The following is a 19,060-nucleotide window of genomic DNA, read 5'->3' as shown; positions in this document are numbered from 1 at the left end:
TGGAATATAAACCAAAAGATCATCAGCCCTAATATCCACAAGCAGGTAACAGCTGGACATCCCAGCAATCATCCACCTACTAGAGTTAGATCAGAGGCAGGCTAAGGAATTTAAGCAGTCTCCCCTCCCCTTGGTGATGTTTGTATCCCTCTCTAACCCGAGTCCTCACCAGCATTAAGGATGAACCTGGTCTGACGCAGACAGCCAGCAACCCGCTACCTCATCTAGGCTACGTTCTAGTCCAGATAATTCAACGACGGGCAATGCTAACAGAGGGTACTACGGAGAAATATAAAATCCAAAAATTAAGATTGGCTTTTTTGAAGACTACAGCGCTGTGCCTGGGAGTAAATTCTGGACTGAAATTGTGCATGGACACACATGGGTAAAGGGCAGGGAGGAGGGACCTGCTAAATGTTAACTTCTCCGATGCAGGACTGCAAAAGGCCTTCCCAAAGAACGCTCTCTGCCGATACCTTGTGACTGATCTTTAAGGTGGCTTGTGCTTGGCCGGGCAGCCCTCAGCCTTTCAGACAAGTGTTCCACGTGAGAACCCACTGCTGGCCCAGCACCTGCTGAAACAACTGCTGCCTGGGCAGCGGCGGGGCGGTGCTCCCGTGCAGCAGAGGAAAAGAGACTGAGCAACACTCTCTGGTGTAGCCAGGAGGAATGAGACTACTTCGCTCACGTGTGCGTATCTCGGACAATCGCTCACACCCACATCCATGGTTTGAATCCTTACAGTATTAAAATATCTCCAGCTGTACTTCACTTCCTGGAGTCTTCCCTGAATATATCAGAAGGATGAATACTAACCAGATCCGGATGCAAAAGGACATCAGACCCCACGTGGTACGCACGTGTTTCTTTCATACAAGCTCTTCGCCAGTCGGAACTGGAGAGACAATGGGGAGAGGTGTAAGAGCACCATGATAAAGAGGAAAAGGAGAAAAAAAAAATCTCCCCTTTCCAATCTTCTTTGCCTGATGTTGGTTCTGATTTTCTAGCATCTCATAGATATTAAAGCTGTTGATCCTTTCAGAGGTGTACGTATTCTTCTTTCAAACACTAATTAGTGTTTTACTTTCAGTTTACGAATTACTCAATGCTGTCGCAATGTCAGTTGTTTCCGTTCATCTGTTAATTTCAGAGTTGCAAGTTTTTCACTCAACTTACTAGAAAACGTAGTTGTCCATACAAAATATAACTGCACACACAAGACTACATATAATGCGAGTCTAAATCTTCAGTATTTACCTACTTATTGCAAAATGAGCCATCTTTTTCATTAAATACTCAAATTTTCATATTAGTACAATACAACTTTATACTCTTTTAAAATACACTAGATATGTTAGGGGTAAGGGATGATGTTTTCTTTCTCTGCAATACCTGTTTGAAAGTTTAATGGATTAGAAGATTAGTTTTAGCGTTGAGAAAAAAATACAAAATTTGCCTAATTTTAGGACCTGTCTGTTTCTATCAGGCATTTCTTAAGGCTATATTTTTCATTTGGTTTCAAACAGAAAAACGTTTCATTTTAAAAAATAATTTAGTGAATTACATTCGTCCATATCTTCCACCCTAATTAGTTACAAAGATAATTCTATAAAGATTATTAACTTTGCGTACTCATTTACAGTTATAGCTAAAGATTCATTTCAATTTCACTTGCATCATAAAACAAGTATTTCATGTTGGAAAAAAACCCAAAATAAATTCTTATAAATGCTGTCAGTTTTTCCCCATGGCAAATGCTCTGTCATACATTTTTCTATCAGAATTAAAAATAGGCCTCCACAGACAGAGGCGTTAGGTTCTTAAATACAGTCTTCCCAAAGAACTGTGGTTTACAAATTTGAAGAACACTTAGTTTTAGAAATAATTTTTACAACTGTACCAGAATTTCACAGCTACAATTATATATGAACACATTAAAAATGACTTCACTAAAACAGGATTTAGAAAAATGTGGGTGAAAGTTGGGCCAGAGGCACTGCCACTTAGTGTTGAGGTTTACAGTCTGTGTTTTGATAAAGAAGTGAAATGAAGTGTATATATAAATAACTGCTCAGTCCTTTACAAGCCTGTAGATGTGATGCTGTGCTCCATGTTCGCTGTTCGACACTTCAAATACACAAGCCATGCAGAGCAGGGTTTCCTGTGTATCCCTGTTTGTTACAACCTGTTTGAGGGGAAGGAAGAGGCAGACGGGGTATGAGGGACTTGGAAACACCAAGGCCAAACCAAGAAATGACTGGCTTAGTTTAGACAATCTTTGGATGTGGCTGTTTGAAACGCGTATCCTCTCGCGCTCTCTTTGGCCATTTCAGCCGACCTCCGCGACTGCGCTCGCACACTCTGCTCTGGGGCAGAGCTCCCAGCAGAAGGTGCCGAGATTCATCCCACCCTGGCTGCTTGACCATGAGCCGCCATTGCGTGCTCTTGGCTCGGCCTTCCTCAACCTGGGTCTTGCTGCAGCAGAGGGAAGCCAGCGCACCCTTATCACCTTGTGTTCGCCTGCCAACGGCAGCTGAGCAGGGTGCACGTGGCTCCGTGCTCAGGGCCCTATGTCTTCCCCATGCCGCCGGCCCTGGGGTCTGCCCCAATCTTACGGCAGCGGCAGCAGCCCACGGCTCTAAGTGCTTGGCTGAGGAGCCACCGCAAAGCCACAGTGAAAGCAAGCTGGGTAACTGGGTGAGACTGGTTTAGAGGCCACTCTGTGGACCATTCTTCATGGTTTAGATCACCTATTGGGTGTACACATTACTGCATGCTTTCCTGGCCCAAGAACTAATTAACACCACTGACATTTGCAGTATTATAACTGGCATCCCGGTAAGAACACATTAGATGAATGGGATGGTTCAAAGTTACTGCCTCGGGCTCTCTACAAACACCACATAGAGACTTGCATGAAAAAAAGGGAGAAGCAAGCTGAATTTTTGGAAAGTAACTAAAGATGTTTGTAAGATGTTTGTTCATGTTCTCAGCCAGCTCAGCCTTTTCATCCTCAGCGTCTATAGTGCACAATTCCAAGAGTATTACTCTGAAGTCAATGGGATGATTTGTTTAGTAAGCAACATGACTAAGGGATTCGGAAACTGGTTCTAAATATTACAAGTTAAGCAAGCCATACAAAGCCTGAGAGTATTTTAGAAATGGAAAAATAAAAAGTGAGTCCATACCAATAAAATCGTAAAATTTTCCAACACGCTGTTCATCATGTATTTCTCCGGTAAATGCTTCAGCTTGTGTATGAAGTTGATCATATATTCACACATCGGAGAGCGATTTATTCTGTACACAAATCGGCCATTCTCAAACCTTGCATATTCAGTCTAAAAAAAAAAAAAAAGCACTTAGAATAAGATAAGATAATTCAGAAATTGCAAAAACGTGAACACTAAACCTGTTTTTTTCTTTGTGTAGACAGAGAAAAGAGAAAGTGGCTCTCAGACACCCCCCCCCCCCACTTGCTAACTCCCTGCCCAAGCTAATGCAGTGCCTTCCTAAAAATTCAAGGGCCCTTAATTATTAAAACAAGTTACAGTATCACTACTTGTTCTCTAACCTGTGAATTAAAAAACATGAACAGATGAGGCTTACACAAAAGTAAGTCCAAGTCAAGTAAAAACGAATTAAGCAGCCAACTTAGTGGTAAGATGATTTTACAGTAGTCTCGAGGCAACTGTCTACAAAGGTAACAGCAAAAATAAGCTTAGATGTTTATGCATAAATATACACATACAGACATAGCTATATTTTTGCATTAATAAGCAATTTATGAATTACAGAAAGGTGCAAGAGAGGTGCAAGACTACAGTCAGAAGAAGACCAGACTGATTCAGGTTGCAGGAGCTCACAAGGGGCTGAACGAAGGTACGGCTGCAACTCTTGGACTCCTGCTGCCCAGCTACCAATTGCTCAGATCAGGTACTCAGTGGCTTGTGGGGTTTTTTGTCCTTCTCTAAGCTTGGAATAATGGAAATGATGGAAAACTTTTATGGTCACCACGCACAGAAAACATATTTAGTATAAGAAGAACATGAACAGTGACCGGGACATCTATAAAGGCTCAACCTGCAGCTCTCGGCTAAAGTGCCCGTACAAAAACTATATTGCAGGTAACAAATGTGGGTGTGGGGCTTGGCACACAGGAGACAAGTTAAATAGCTGCAGTGCCATTGTACAGTAAACCAGATAGATAGCTACGTGACCATGACACAGAGTTCTGTGCTTAGAAAAGGTAATAAATAAATAAAGGCCCTTGCATATTATGAAAATATGCAACTTTGTATTCAAAAGCTGCTGGCGACTGGGGAAAGCATGTCCTTCTGTGCATAAAATAAGAAAAACTAAGCATGGGTATAGGTGAAACAGAGCATACCATCCATGGCTTCAAAATGTTTAAAAAAATCTGGATGATAGAAGGTAGCTTGTCACTGTAGTATGGCTCCAAACAGGCTACGTGGCTGGCCAAGTGTTTGGAAATGGGTGCAAAAGCATTTTTGCTTCAGCTTTTTCCTGCCAGGTGATGGAGGAGGCAGCACTGACGTCAGCTGCAGGTTCCCCACCGAAGGGTGCCACAGGCAGGGAGGGAGGGTAGGTCTCCAAAGCAACAGGTAACTGGGATTTTACTTAACTGTAGTGTCACCATTCACACAGGGATTTAAAATGAACCTGAAACACTGCTGGGAAGGAAAACAGTCTTTCAGGAAGGATTAGAGGAAGGAAGGAAAAGACAGAAAAAAGCAAAGTAAAGACAAGAGAGAGGAAAAGCCTAATTAAAATGAAAGGGAACCAGAGAATCATCCCACACATCCCATCACAACACGCACCTCTACTTTTTCTACTACTTGCTTTCCAAATGAGCAGACTTTGGTGGAACAGGTGATTGTCATGTTTTCTGAGCTCTCGTACTGACTAGTGACTCCGTAAAACGCTCCTGTATCATCTTGAATGTTGCAGTTTAAGTCAGCCTGTTAGGAAAAAGTAATAGATGTTGAAGATCTTATTTTTCATTTGGCAACATATGTCAGTATCATAAGCTGTAATTAGCAGACTCTTCTTTTCAGAAATAAGGGAGAGAGGGGGGAGTTTTAAAGTGACAACAGTTAACAGTCTGTCAGGAAAGTATCCGCCTAACTGTTGCAGTAAAAACCTTAAAGAAGTGGCAATTTTTTCAAACTTTAAACAACAAAGGACAACCCAGTATTTCTCTGGGCTACAGGTGCCGCTCTTGCCTGGCAGGCAGCCGATGTAGTCCCTGGAGCGAAGGGAACGATCACCTGCGAGGAGCCCGGCTCCAGAGCTGACTCCTCTGGAGGGAACCTGCCCCGCGGCCTCGAATTCAAGCGAGCCACCCCGCTCCTGAGGGGCCAAGCTACGCTTCCTCCTTTTCCTTCCTTAAAGCAATGAAATCCTCACGGCGAGGGGAGGCAGCCGCGCAGCACGGGAATCGATCTCTGATAAGACTCTCTCAAGCCATATGGCCCCGATTCAGCAAAATACTTGACTTCACGCGAGCTGCGTGACGCAACTCTCAGGCTTCACGCGAGCTGCGTGCGCACTGAGCCCTGCCTACCGCGCCACTAAAATATTACTGAAAGTATTTGATTTCTTTCAGTATTTCCCTGCAGCCTCCATAACCACCCAGCTGCCTTTGACATCTAGCAACAGAGACTGGGACTTGCAGGATCAAGTGAGGAACAGTGCTACCTTTAATTATTTATATCCAAATCCAAGCCCTCGGCGCCGCGTGATTAGTTCGGCTACAAAGCGACGGCACAGATCACACGCTGAATCCGGCCTCCCCGGCAGCGCTGAAGCTGCTCTGCCACTCTGCTCTTTGTCATCACGAAGCCATTTTCACAGGCCCTTAACTTAAAAGAGCAGTAATACGGACACAGGCAGAGTCGAGAGATATCCACAGCTGGATTTGTTGATTCAGGCATTAGCTGTGCTGACATCTTTGGTGCCCAAGGAGAGAGTGGGCAGGGTTTTCTTTTTATGTGGAAATAGCTGATCAGCTACTGCAGCGTAACATCTAAGAATCGCCTGAATTTTTAACTTGCTCCGAGACGAGCATTTGAGCAGGGAAATGCACTTTCGCAGCTGTTTCACTTGCAAGTCTCGCTCTGCTTGTTTTTACAGCTAATATAGACATCTAACAGAAAGATTCTGACAGATACTTTCATGTCTATCTTGAGACTCTTTAAAAACCCAGTTTACCAGTATGCTTATTTACTAGTTGGTGTGGAACATTTATAATCCTGCCTTCACTATAGTTCAGGTCATTTGTAACTGCTATTTAATTTTTAACTAGGCAACAACTCATTAATTCCACTCAGTGTCTCCAGTCCTTATTTGTGGTATAACATTGTGAGGCAATACGCTGATAATAGCACATACTGAGCTAGTTTGTGGTACGGAGAAGACACAGGGCTAAGATTACTCCAGGCTGGCTTTGGTAAATTAATCAGTGGAGAACTCTCCTGAGGTTTACACACAGTAACACAAACAGCCCTATAGTCACGTATTTTGCATAACAGAAAGAAATCCTATCGCTATGACACCTTGTTTCTCGCACATGTTTTGCATGCGGTCAGCGGTTAATGTTTAATGTACATCTAAAGCAGTGTGTTCACAGTGAGCTGTAAGAAATTGTTCTAAGCTAATAGTAAATAAGCAATTTGCCATCACAGCTGGCTTGTGATGGAAACATGACAAACATCTAAACATGACAAACTGTAGCAGCCATCAGCCATGCCACAGCCGCTGCACTGGAATTTCTGAAGAATAGGGATTTCTGACAAGACAATTGCATTGCTGTAAATAACAACAACAAAAACAACAGTAGTAATCTCTTAAAAAGCAGTTATTCCTGCTGCTACCACAGTTGCAATTTTACTAGCAAACCATATTCCTATTTTCTTTTTTTCCTTTCAGATATGGACAAAATATTTAAGAAATCATAACTAAAATGCTCCTCACAATTTCATGTTGTCAAAAGAGTCAACCGCATAGACCTTACATTTCAAGCTGCAATAACAACTGTTTATAGAGCTAAAAAATAATAACTTTTTGTCTGCTGCCTTCTGATTTTGAAGCCCACTGAAAGAAAAATCTAATTGTTGTATTTACATGCTGACATTTAACCTGGAAAAGTAAAACATGTGGCCATCTGGCACCCTGGTGATCACTCCCACAGCTCTTCCAACTCTTGCTGAAATCACCAGGAGTCCTGTGTACACAAAAAATACAGGCTGGGGCCCCGATGTTTGAATGAGGAACGCTTGAAATTATCAGTCAAATGTCTTGATTTACTCTTATGCAATCATGACATTGTTACAGAAGTCCCATGATGGTAATATAGATGTGAATTACTTTTATTTGCTATTCGATATTTTTTTAACTCTAGCACACAATAAAGGTGTCTTCAAGGGAAGACAGAATTTTCCTTTAAACAACAGTTTTCATGTTCAACTGATTACAAACTACTGAGAGCTGAGCTTTAAACTTCCTCCAAAAAGTATAACAACAACATAAAAATCATAAGAGTTGGCAATGGCAAATGCTCTTAAATGAAGGTTTCACCAAAGCCTCTTTTAATACTGAAAGAATTTTGTCTGTTCTCACATACTACAACAAAACTTGCTCCTCAGTCTGGGTCCAAATTTTTTCACTAGAAGCCAAGTACATGAACACTAGGAAGGAGCGTGTATCGTTGCGAAGAGAGGATTGTCACGTCAAAGAAGTATTCTGAACCAGGTGTTGAAAGCTCTGTTCCATGCTGAATACCTTTAGAAAAGAAGGAAAGACTACCACTTCTAGTAAAACACAAAACCTTGATTAAAAAATGATGGTGAAAACTTGCTAATTGTATTGTTATGGCTTACACAGTAAGGGGTTCATCACATACACCTGAAAGCAAAATTTCATTTCTTGAACTGACGACAGTGGGTCACAATTAAAATTCAAGGACTCTCCCCCAACTCAAAGGTTATGAGACTACCAAAAAAAAAACCAACCCCAAAACCCGTGCTAAAAATGGGCACTGCTGTGGCTATAAGAGTTGTAGATGTAGCTTTGAGCAGGAATAAGGTGATGTGTTACAGTGATGCATTACCCTAGTATTCAGTTTTAACAGGCTCCTTACTACGGTATTGATTCCAGTTTTTGTGTCTACATTTCAGAAAGGATGTTGGAAAATTGGAAAGTGTTCAGAAAACAGTTACAAGAATGATTTCAGGTCTGGAAAACATCCTTTGTAGTGAATGACTAATGAAACTCCATCTACTTACTTTTTCCAAGGGAAGTTTTTCCACGACTTTGTCATAGCCTACAAGTTGCTACATGGGGAAGAGTCTTCTGATAGATTAAATCTTGCAGAAAAGGACATTAAAAGACAGAAAGCTAAATCTACACAAAAGCTAAATGAGAAACAAGGCAGAGGCTGGTAACCTGGATGGCAATGAGATGCTGGCATAATTTTCAAATGCGGTGGAATCACCATTTCTTGGTGTCTTTTTTAACCAAGATAAACATCTAACTAACAGGGATGCTCTAGTTCAAGAAGGCTTATTGTCCAGAGGCAGACATTACTTAGTGAGGTTCACTGCCTGTATTACAGAAGAGGCAAGACTAGATAAGTATAATAACAGCAAAATTGAAATATAGGGGTTTATCTTATTAACCTCAATTAACTGTCTCCTTATAATTCTCTTTTTCAGTGATCCCTGTGAAAAAGGTGACAACAGTCAGGCTTCTGGAGCGCTGTGCTTGCAGCCTCTCATGCTGCAACCAGCTTTGTCTCGTTATTCCTTGGTGCTCTGTCTCTAGCTGTTCTCTTGCATTTCAGACTCAAATTGCAAGTCTTCCTGGGCTGTAAACCAGGTTTCCCTCCTGTACGGCTGCTTACGCAACTATGCTCTGGCCCATGACCTATGGAATTAGGGTTGGTGAGCACTATTGTAGCATATACAGCTAAATAACCTTTTGAATGGTTATTTCAAATATATTGGCATGCTTTCAAATATTACGGCATTTCAAATATTATGGCATGATCACATGTGATGAACAAGAGTCCATTTACTCATTGAATTGTAACATACAAGATCAATACCATTTAGGAAAAAAACCCCCAAAAATTAAAAACACAAACGGATTTTTTTTTTTTTTTTTTTAATTTTTTTTTTTTTTTTACTTTCAGGAGTAAAACTCTAATTTTGATTTATTTCCGAGAGCTGAGATTTATATTAGCTGAATGCATTTGGAGGTGGGAGAGGCACTCAGCTTTCTGGCAACCTAGCTACAGTGGTTGTGTAAGAGCGGGATTAATTCATTAATAAACTATAGCCTGACAACGGGTAGCACTGAAAATATTACATATTAAGAGCACCAAGTGTTTGACACGCTGCATGGAGAAGCCTCTGCCAGTGTGCCAGAGCAAGCACCAGAACAGAGCTGGCTGCAACAAAAATAAAGAGTAAAAATTTTAAAAAAAAGTATTCATCCCATTCACTTCCAAGGAGCTCCCAGGCTCTTGTGTTAAAGGCGGGGGGCAGACGGTAGAGCGCTTGTGTAATAATAACAGCTTTCGCTAACAAAAAAGCAACTCCAGCAAAAATTGCTGAGAAGAGTCTAAATCCTTCCTGCTGAGTAGAAGGAAAACAGCATCTACTGGAAACAGTGGGATTTGGGGAGGGCCAGAACAATTTACACTGGCATTCAGTAGTTAACATGAAGCACATAAGGTCACTTATTAACAACATGTAGGTTTTAACAACTGCTGACTGCAGGGAGGTGTGTTACTCATATGACTGCATCATGCCTCCCCTCCTCCTCTCCAAAGAGTGATCAAAGAGCAGAGACTCCAAATTGTGAAGCAATTTTTTCCAAGGGGAGCATCTGGGTCGTTGGCACGTTTCGCAGCACGCTGCACTGCAGCTCAGGAATTGCATCCAGGTCTGCCACATGGTTGGGCTCCTGATGGACGGGCCAAGCCGCGCCGGCTTCCCAGCGGCTCGGCCCCTTCCACTCATGATCCAGCCTCAAGCGCTACTGCCCTCGCATCAGTGTGTGGAGGGCTCCTCCACGAGCACCACGTGAGCTCCCTACGCTGAGAGGGTCGTGATGGGGAAAAGAAAACGGACGCCTGCTTTCTTCCATATCTAATTTGCTCTGCATATATTTGCATGCTGGCCATAGACCCAGTCGCTTTACGGATCCCATTTGTGAGCTGCAGATCATTTGCCAGTCAAAGCTGGCGAGTGAGCATGTGTGCCTGTGGAGGGAAATCCAAGATTCTAGACTTGTGCAACATAAATTACATGTAAAAAATGGAAAGAAAAAAAAGAAGGCAGTAGCCACAATTGTATGTGTATGAATGAAGGGCACAAAGAATCTCTGCACCTTTTAAGACGGCTGGAGGCACATGGGGATAAATTCAGGAGGGGGTGGGAGGAGACCACAGGCGCAAGCCATTTCTGAGCACTGATTACACGGGTAAATTGTTTGTTCCAGTGTATCACAAAGAGAAGGAGCATTATTTTTCATGCCACAGCTGTTTTGAATAAGAATAGGAATAAACTTAACCATCCTCCTCATGTTACTTACCACTAATTATGGCATATATTTACATCTATAAAACAGTGAAATTTTGGGGGACATAATTTAATGCCCCTTTATTGTGTAGATTCCTTTATTTCCATCCCACATTTGAATTTCAAAAATGTTTAGAACTTCAAAGCATCTTTAAAAGCTTGCCCTAATTATAATATGCATTACTTTCTAAAACTCCTAGTTTGCATTGCAGATTCCTGCAAATAGAGGCATTCATTTTAAACATCAATTAATATCATCCATGCATCTTCAGATGAGTTTGGGTCTTTATTTCAGAGTTGCACTGAGCTCTGACTAAGCTTTCCTCAGTTTGAAGAATAGTTCAAGCTACTGCAAACATTTAAAATCAAGCCAGTGGATCAGATCAGTAGAAAGCCTGACAGCCCGATATTAATTTGTATCAGCTGGTTTTTTTTCCTTCTGCCACTAGTTAGAAATCATCCCTCCTCCTTTCAGATATATTTGCTTCCCATAACTGTTCCTGTAGCTGCAGAAGTCAGAGTTCAAGCTTGTCGCAGAGCGTGTGGCAGTGTCAGCGACACAAAACCCATGGCCGTGTTGTTATTGCAAGGTGTGTTTACATCAGCACCAAGGATCCCAACGGAGGCACGGACCCACTGCACGATACTGTAGGTTAGGCAGAAAAGTCATGCAAGAAGGGAATCCCTGCCTCAGAATTTGCAGCTGGGGGTTGAGGCAAAGCATGAGAGAGAAGTAACTAGCTAGAGCAGAAGAATTTAGCCTAGGCTGCAGCAGACAGATACGTGCTGCTGAATTAATGTCAAAGGTGCTCCCAGTAGTGAAAAGTGTTTGCCAGATGAACTAGTGCCAGATAGGGGCAAGTTACAGGGCTAGCGAAGCTAGCAGGGGCATAAAGGGAGATAATGAGTTGTGCCTTCCTAGATAATTCTCTTGCCAGAGCCAATGGAGATGTACACGCTCAGAACAGCAGAGTCAAAATGAAGGTATTGGAGATGCGGCTGAGAGATACTGGATTCAAAAGGGAGGTGGTGTGAGTGGGATGGATGCACCGTCAACTTCCTGCAAGAGAAGTGGAGACCCAGGGGTGGCAGAGCGCTGGGCAATCAGCATCGGGGGGCCAAGAAGGCAAGGCCAGCAATAATGTTTTAGACAGACATTTTGGGGTAAAGCTGAAGGTGTGACCTATCATTTAGTTTGAACTCTTTCAGGAGGCCTAAGTGTATTATTTAGTATTAGATAATTTAAAAATAGTAGTGAGTAGTCAGTGGGGATAGCATTAGATATCAATATGAGTAGAACTTCAACCAATAAAAGAAACCAATAGAAGCAACACACATTCACTTACCTTTTAAATAGGCTAATCAGGACTTCAAAGACCAAAAAACTTTGGTGCTTTTCTAAAGTCACAAAAACAGTTCAAGTACAAACTAACCAACAGGTATGTTGACCTTACTCAGATTAAGATTAGGTGGTGTGAATCATACCTGATTGCTTTACATAGATTGGTTTTATTTTGCTAGTGAGTAAGGTAACAGAAGCAGGATTGTGCACTCAACCTGCACCTGGGGAAGGGTTTCAGCTGCAGATACTTTGCAGCCGTGTCTGAATTCCTCATCAGTGTTCTAGCAAATAACTTTTACATTAATTTAAGAACGTTTATTTTTGTTTTCATTTTATATCCCTGTAATCTCCGGTTTCATATCATCGTCACACAAATTTCCTGTGCCAGATCATTAGTATGCTGTTCCTTATTTACTCATTGTACTGAGCGCAAAACATACCAAGTAAAGCTCCTTCTATCTATTGCTGTAAAAGCCTGTCTCTGGGGTGACTTCCCTGAACTCTCCGGTTCCCAGTGACTACCTGGGATAAACAGCAGAACAGAGTCACTGCATTCAAGGTGCAAGACTAGGACCTGGAAAGTGCTTTGCAGGGCTGTAAGATTGGTTGGCTGAAGTGGTGTAAAAGGAGAAGTCTCTTCCTTTCATACCTCCTGCACTGTTAGGAAGGAAGAGGCCCAAAAGTGTGATGTCCAGATGTGTGACCAGGACTGAGGCCAGTAGCTCATCCATTCCCAGCACCAGGCTGTATTTCTCAGGAGATACAATCTGTATGAACTGATAAACCTTTGCAAAGCAAAGCAACACTTTGCTTTGTACTCCATACCTGTGATGCTTTGCGAAGTCAACTCCACAATTGCCAAATGTCTTCTTGCAAAATCTCAGACCTTTCCCTCCCACTTTTTTGTAATCAAACCTTATTACCTTTATCAGAGGGAAAACCATGCTGCTGAGAAGTCTCAAGCAGAACTAAATGGGAAAGAGCAAGAGGAGTACTCTTTCCAGCTGCCAGAGCTAAGCCACTTTCTGCCTTAGTCATCGTCAGTGCGAGTGCTCGTCTCTGGTATTCCTGTTTCCCATCTTTGCTTTCCACACTAGATTCAATGTCTAAACAAAATACCCTTTTTGCTGCCAGGCTGACTTCTCTTTAAATCTGTTTACAGGCTCACCATCCCTTCTGGCATCAGATCCTCACCTTCGTTTTCAAGCTTCCACATGCCATGACACCCACCTGCTTTCCTTCTCTAGTTTCCCTGAACTCCTTTCAGTCATAGTCCCTGGTTTTCTTTTGTTGATTCTCCTTGCAGTGCTTTCTCACCTGTACTTATTTGCCCAACACAAATTCATAGCCCTCTTTTACTCACATGGCACTCAAATTCCACCAAAACGTGGACTGTCCCTGGACACTGATGCTAGGGTGTGCTCAGTAGCTTAGAGCCCTGAGCAAACCATCGATGGTTAAATGCTAATGAAGGGAGAAGACAACAGAAAGGATGAGAAGGGGGGAATGGTTAAATAAAGGGTGAGACAGAGTATTGTGACTAAGCAATAACCATGCAACATGAACAGAACCTGGGAGAAGTTGAACTTTCAGAGCAGGAGGAGGTAGCAGATGATAAAGAGAGAGTGGATACTGATTCAGAAGTGGATACTTAATTTAAAAGAAAAGAATAAGAATATATAAATTGATCTATTTTCATATTAATAAACTTGAAGTTACTAATACGTTCAAAAAGATTGTCAGCAGCCTTTACCAGTTTTACACTGGTAATATATGACTGTTTAGAACAGTTTCTCAACACTTCCCATAAAAATGGGAACAACGTCCTTTTTTCTCAAGAAATATCCTACTGGGGTGAAAGAAATTAAGGATAGTGAGCTGACAGTTTAGGATCTAATTCTCGTGACTAATTACACAGCCATCTTCTGTTTTTCCTATACATATTTCTAGCTGAGGGGCACTGGTGTGAAGTTTATTCCTAGAAGGGCATTCATTGTGACTCTCGCTACATCCAAACACTGCCCCTGGCACCTTCCCTCTGCCTCACTCCCCCTATGAGAGAGAAAATGGCCTATTTTAAGGTCATGGCTCAGGAAGGCATTCTGACCACATTTTTAATATATAACTCAGAAGGATGTTAGCACTGTATGTTTTTTAATCTCCAAGTTAATACAACACAAATTTTATTAAAAGACCATTATGTTAGAAGGCACAGTGAGGTTAGGAAATGTTGGATTGAAGTTGCCTGCACATCCTGACTGCTGAACTGCATCATGATACAGTCTTTAGCTACGCGACTGCACATTTGCCCTCTGAGCATCCATAACAATATTTCTTTGTTGTCCTTATTCAGCATGGCCCAGTCCCTATTTCCTGCACACTACTCAAAACCTGTGCTGAACACAGAATTATTAATTTATAAAGGTTTGCTTCACAGCATTATTTTGATTCTTTCTAAAGAGCCATGAGTTTGATTTCTCAGTGACCACCTGAGGTGAAGGGATGCTATCAACCCCATATTCCAGATGGGGAATGGAGGCAAGGGTGTTAAAGGTGTGCACTGCTTGTAGGTGAAAAAGCAGAGAAAACTCACTTGAATTTTCAATGTCATGAGTACAATACAGACCTGAATGATCCAAAGAAGATCTCTACTTGCTGTGATACATCTTTGAGTATTCAGCACGCCTGAAAATCAGTTTCCACATGGAGAAAAAGCAGAACATACAATACACATACATCAATGACCCTATCACAAACCTCTGCTGCTTCCATTGCTAATATAAAGTCTGAGGCTTGGCATTCTCTTTGAGAACTGAGAACAGGCAAGTGAGGTGGCATTCATTTTGCCAGTGGGTTTTGCAAGTATTTATTATGCAAAGTGGATTGGTGAGACGATGGTCCTCAGTTCAAGACCAAGTTTTGCAAGGAAATGTATTTAGTGGTCACAGACACTTAACCTCCAAGCCCTATTCCGCTGCAGCCAGATTTCTTCTGCCCTTACGCTTGTCCTGTTCCCACCGCTCATACACCTGTCTCTGCTGTGTGCCTTCATCCCTACGTTTCCCTGCAGGCTCCTTATCCCAAATGCTCCCTCTTCCCACTGCCTCCCTCTTTTTGACCCTACGTTCTCATCTGCCTTTTCCAGGCTCCTGTTGCCTGCTGTGTTTCAGCTCCCAGTTCTCTGTTGTCTCCTGGTTCCTGGCCTCTTTGCTCAACCAGCCCTCAAATGCTTGGTCTACAGGTTCCACACCCAATTTTAAGCCCCATGCATTTCTCAATGGATTTCTTCTGCAGTCCTGCACAGCTCCTGCTCAGTGGTTTATTCCTTCTACACCCAAATTTGAGAAAAGAGTCTCCCCCACTCCCATTTTCCAGTTCCAAATCTGGTGCCACAGAAACTCTTGGCAAGATATAAAGGCTGAGGTATGTACAAGGTGGAAAGGATTTCAGGTCACACAGGTAAACTGAAAGCCATAAACACCAGGAAATCTGATCATAAACAGTGATTCCAGATCATCCTTTTCTGGTTTCAGCATCAGCCTGTCCACCCTGTAATTAGGCCCTGACTATGGCCCTTTCACTGAGGTTTTAAAAGACAAGTTTAGAATGTCTAGATGATAATTGTTGCTATGAAAAGGAGCGTACCACAAAAAATACCTCAACAAATTAATGAGTAGAAGAAGCTTTAGCGTAAGCGTAAGATCCAGCCTGGAGATTTGATGATCCTTTTAGACAAACCTGTAACATCACTAACATGAGATTTTGTAAATGCAATAATAAAAATCTGATGTATCAATGAAATTTATCAAAACTAGATCAATATACAACATCTCAGCCTTCCATTCAAATTCTTTTTTCACTCTTGCTCACGACTGATATGAACAGATATAACTTTTGGAGCAGAGTCCCATGGCTGATTAACAAAAAGGCAGGGGGAAAGCAGATGTGCTCTAGCAACCAAAAAATGTTTAAGAAAAACCCTGGAACCCTCCCAGGCTCACAGTTGTCCCGCTGCACACTCGGTTCAAATCCTACTTGGCCCTATCTGCATAAGTGTGGACTGATGGCAGGACTGATACTTGCACTATTTGCATTTGGCAAGTGTTCAACGCTTGAAACACTAAAAAGCAGGCTCCATTCAGGCGGCTTCCCCGTTTTTTCTTGGACCACTAGATGGCAGTTCCCCATTTACAAACCAGGGCTCTGTTACCTGTTTGCTCCTGCCCAGCAGCTGTGTCAAGCACAGTTGAGGTACGCATCTGCCTTTGCATGTCGTCTGCAACGCAGACTTCTTGTGGAGCTGTCAACAAGAGCGGCTCTGGGCCAGCGTCCTACCTGAAGGATATACAGCTTTGCACTTTTAAATGATGACAGAAGAAATTTCCACAAGCACCCCAAAGGGTGCTAACTACTAAACACAGGCCTTATCGACAAGAGAGGTTCTCCATGTCATGTCTTACTCACCCAGAATTTTACGAGGAAGAAAGCGTTTTGGGGCCCCTTCCCAAACAGTTCCTTTAGACCGCCCTTCTTTTCAGGAAATTTGTCATAAATCTGACGAATGTCCACCGATTCAAGCAACGGGTCACTGTAAGAATGGTTAGCGTGTCCAATGTGTACGAAGAGGTGTTTATTGTACTGCAAGAAAGAAAGAGGAAAATCAGTGCTGTACAAAAAGTGCAGAGGTTTATTAAGGCACAGGTCTGCGTGTGCTCCTGTGGAGGGTAGTGTGCTTTGATGGATTAAATGACTTGCACATTACTCCTGGGACTATGATTTTCTGCAGTATGATTTCCATGAACAACTTCAGTGAGAGTGTCATAGCCCCTTGTGAACAAGGGTCAACATCAAAAAAACCTATGTCCCTACTGCAAACCACACAACATGGTCATCTTCTAGGGAGTAATTTACACTGAAAGACCCAGCGGCAGCGCGGTGATAAAGAGCCCTTCGCAGAGCATAATAAGATGAACATGCTCAAGAGCAAAGCCCATTTCTGCCTCTTTAAACCCATGTTTTAATGTCCAGTGTCCTCAGAGCCTGAATTTCTGCTAGTGCCGCAGAGCCCACACATATACACCTCCTGTTTGTCTATTAAAAAAACCTGAACCTCTATCAATAGCATATGCTAATGCCACAACTAAAAGCGATGGAAGGGATTTTCTTCTAACCCCAGAATAACAAGAAGGCCAGTTACTCTGTGTTGTTGTTACTATAGAAGTGGTCCTCATTGTATGTCCTCCAGTGTTTTGGCCAATGTAATATTAGAGACAAACTTTTACCACTCCCCTTGGGAGCTAACTCCATAGACGACCATCTCTGCCAAAACACATTCAGCTTCAATTTCCTATCTCTTAACTTCATCCCATCGCACCTTATTATAATCACAGGAATCACCTCAGCAACCCCCTTCCCACCTGAGGGAAATCCTTGGCCCAGTGAAGTCCACAGCAGCCCCCTTACCGAGTCCAGTACGGCTTTTTAGGGGCTGCCATTTCTCCAAGACAAGAGCACCTTCCAGCACCTGAAAGGAAGGCGGAAGGATGAATCCCAACCACCCTCCGCTAGTCAATCAGTGGCTCACAGTGTCGTATGAGCAGACTGAAGGAGCTCAAAACTGGCAGGATTAAACATTGGGGTTTTTAACCATGCAGATCACAAAACATTTTGCTAAGTCAATTAAAGGGAAGCTGATATGCAGTCAATGAACACTAGAAAACCGTGTCATATGGAACAGATGCTGTATATAAGGAGCAATTCCCAAAAGCTAAGCACAAATAAAATATTTAAAACCCCAAAGCAGACCTCGTTCAAGCTATTTTGTTTACAATATACCTGCCGAATCAACAAATTGAAATGACAAATCTAAATTAATTGGGCATCCACTCAGAGCCTTCCTTCAGTGTAAGCGGAGTCTTCCCTAGCAGATGTCCAAAACGCTGGGGAAAAGGAAATGGACTGGCTAGATTTCTGCACTTAGGAAATTAAATTGAAATCTATTTAAAAATCATCTAGCACAGTGAAATCTGAATTGAGAATCAAAGAACACTCATCTGTGTATGGGGCCAAAAATGAGGTACGTTCCATGCTTTTTACAGGGTTGTATTTCTTTTTTAATCTTGTGGAAGGAAAAAGGAAAGCATAACACTTTATTAAGGTGTTTGCACAAGCAAGTCCAAGTCTGAGAGCACTGGTTCCATGGATTTTCCTTGCAGCTCTCTTTCAAAATAATGCCATCCCAGCTTCTTCTGTGCACAAGTGGAAAAACTTGCCCAGCCTTTACTTAGTGCATGTGGAGCTCAAAAGGGGCAGAGCTGATCTGAAGAAGCTGTTTCTCCCTTGAAGAGGAAAACAGGCACGACAGAGAAATAAATGGGTGGTGGGGAGCTGAATGCACGCATGCAGGAGTGAGTGTGCCCCTGAACGTGTGCGAGCTAGCCCTCACCCAGTGCTGGTCTAGCTTGCACATTGATCACTTACACACAACGCAGGAAATCATTGTACTGGTTGGCATCCACAAGCGCCTACCGTAACAGCGTCCGTGGTCAGATTTAGCATGTTACTTTACGCAGTAAGGGCAAAAGTGGACTACGGAGGCATTTTAACAAACAAAACAAAAAATGCAAAATAATATGAGAAAGCACCATGGCTCCAACTTTTGGTTTTTTTGGACAATGTTATCATGTATTTAGCTTGCAGTACTGTGAGTAAATAACTAAAAGTCATGCTGAACATTTCTTGCTGTCTACTGAAAAACTTAGAGCTCAGTAAAATGTACCAGCGCGCTGTATACCTGGGAACTGCCCAGAACGCAAGATAGGGCGTCTAGAAACCTGCTCCTGTTGCTTTCCTAAGGGGTGAGGTGCAGGAGGACAGGGCATGGGCTGGGTCAGTGAACGTATCAACGGAAGCCTATCTGCAATCAGGCAAAGGTCTCCATTTTTCAAGGAGAATGATGAGAATTCCCCAGCAGAGCTAAGTGCTTCAGCCTTCTGTGAAAAATTAAACTGAAACATTTCCCTTTCTGTAGCCGGCCTCGGAGCGCCCAGCAGTTGTCCTCTCTCTGGGGATATGAGATGTCCCAAAGCATCTCTCTGCTCTCCCTCATTCA

At 42.5% G+C, this 19,060-nt stretch overlaps 1 protein-coding gene across 2 annotated transcripts in view; it reads right to left on the bottom strand.

Moving 5' to 3' along the window:
* Positions 1-2,071: 2,071 nt before the first annotated feature.
* Positions 2,072-19,060, bottom strand: part of TEAD1 (TEA domain transcription factor 1) — a gene marked incomplete at both ends in the record, with an annotated part of 101,619 nt that continues 84,630 nt past the window's right edge. For both annotated transcript variants that reach the window (XM_082000517.1, XM_082000516.1), the window contains 4 exons: positions 2,072-2,185; positions 3,189-3,341; positions 4,842-4,982; positions 16,414-16,587. In XM_082000517.1, the coding sequence (XP_081856643.1) occupies positions 2,072-2,185; positions 3,189-3,341; positions 4,842-4,982; positions 16,414-16,587 (582 nt within the window). The remainder of the gene's footprint in view (positions 2,186-3,188; positions 3,342-4,841; positions 4,983-16,413; positions 16,588-19,060) is intronic.

Source organism: Phaethon aethereus (assembly GCF_964289735.1).
Source record: "Phaethon aethereus genome assembly, chromosome: 5".
NCBI classification, from domain to species: domain Eukaryota; kingdom Metazoa; phylum Chordata; class Aves; order Phaethontiformes; family Phaethontidae; genus Phaethon; species Phaethon aethereus.
Note: the sequence above shows the minus strand (reverse complement) of the source record. Positions and strands in the feature narration are given on the sequence as shown.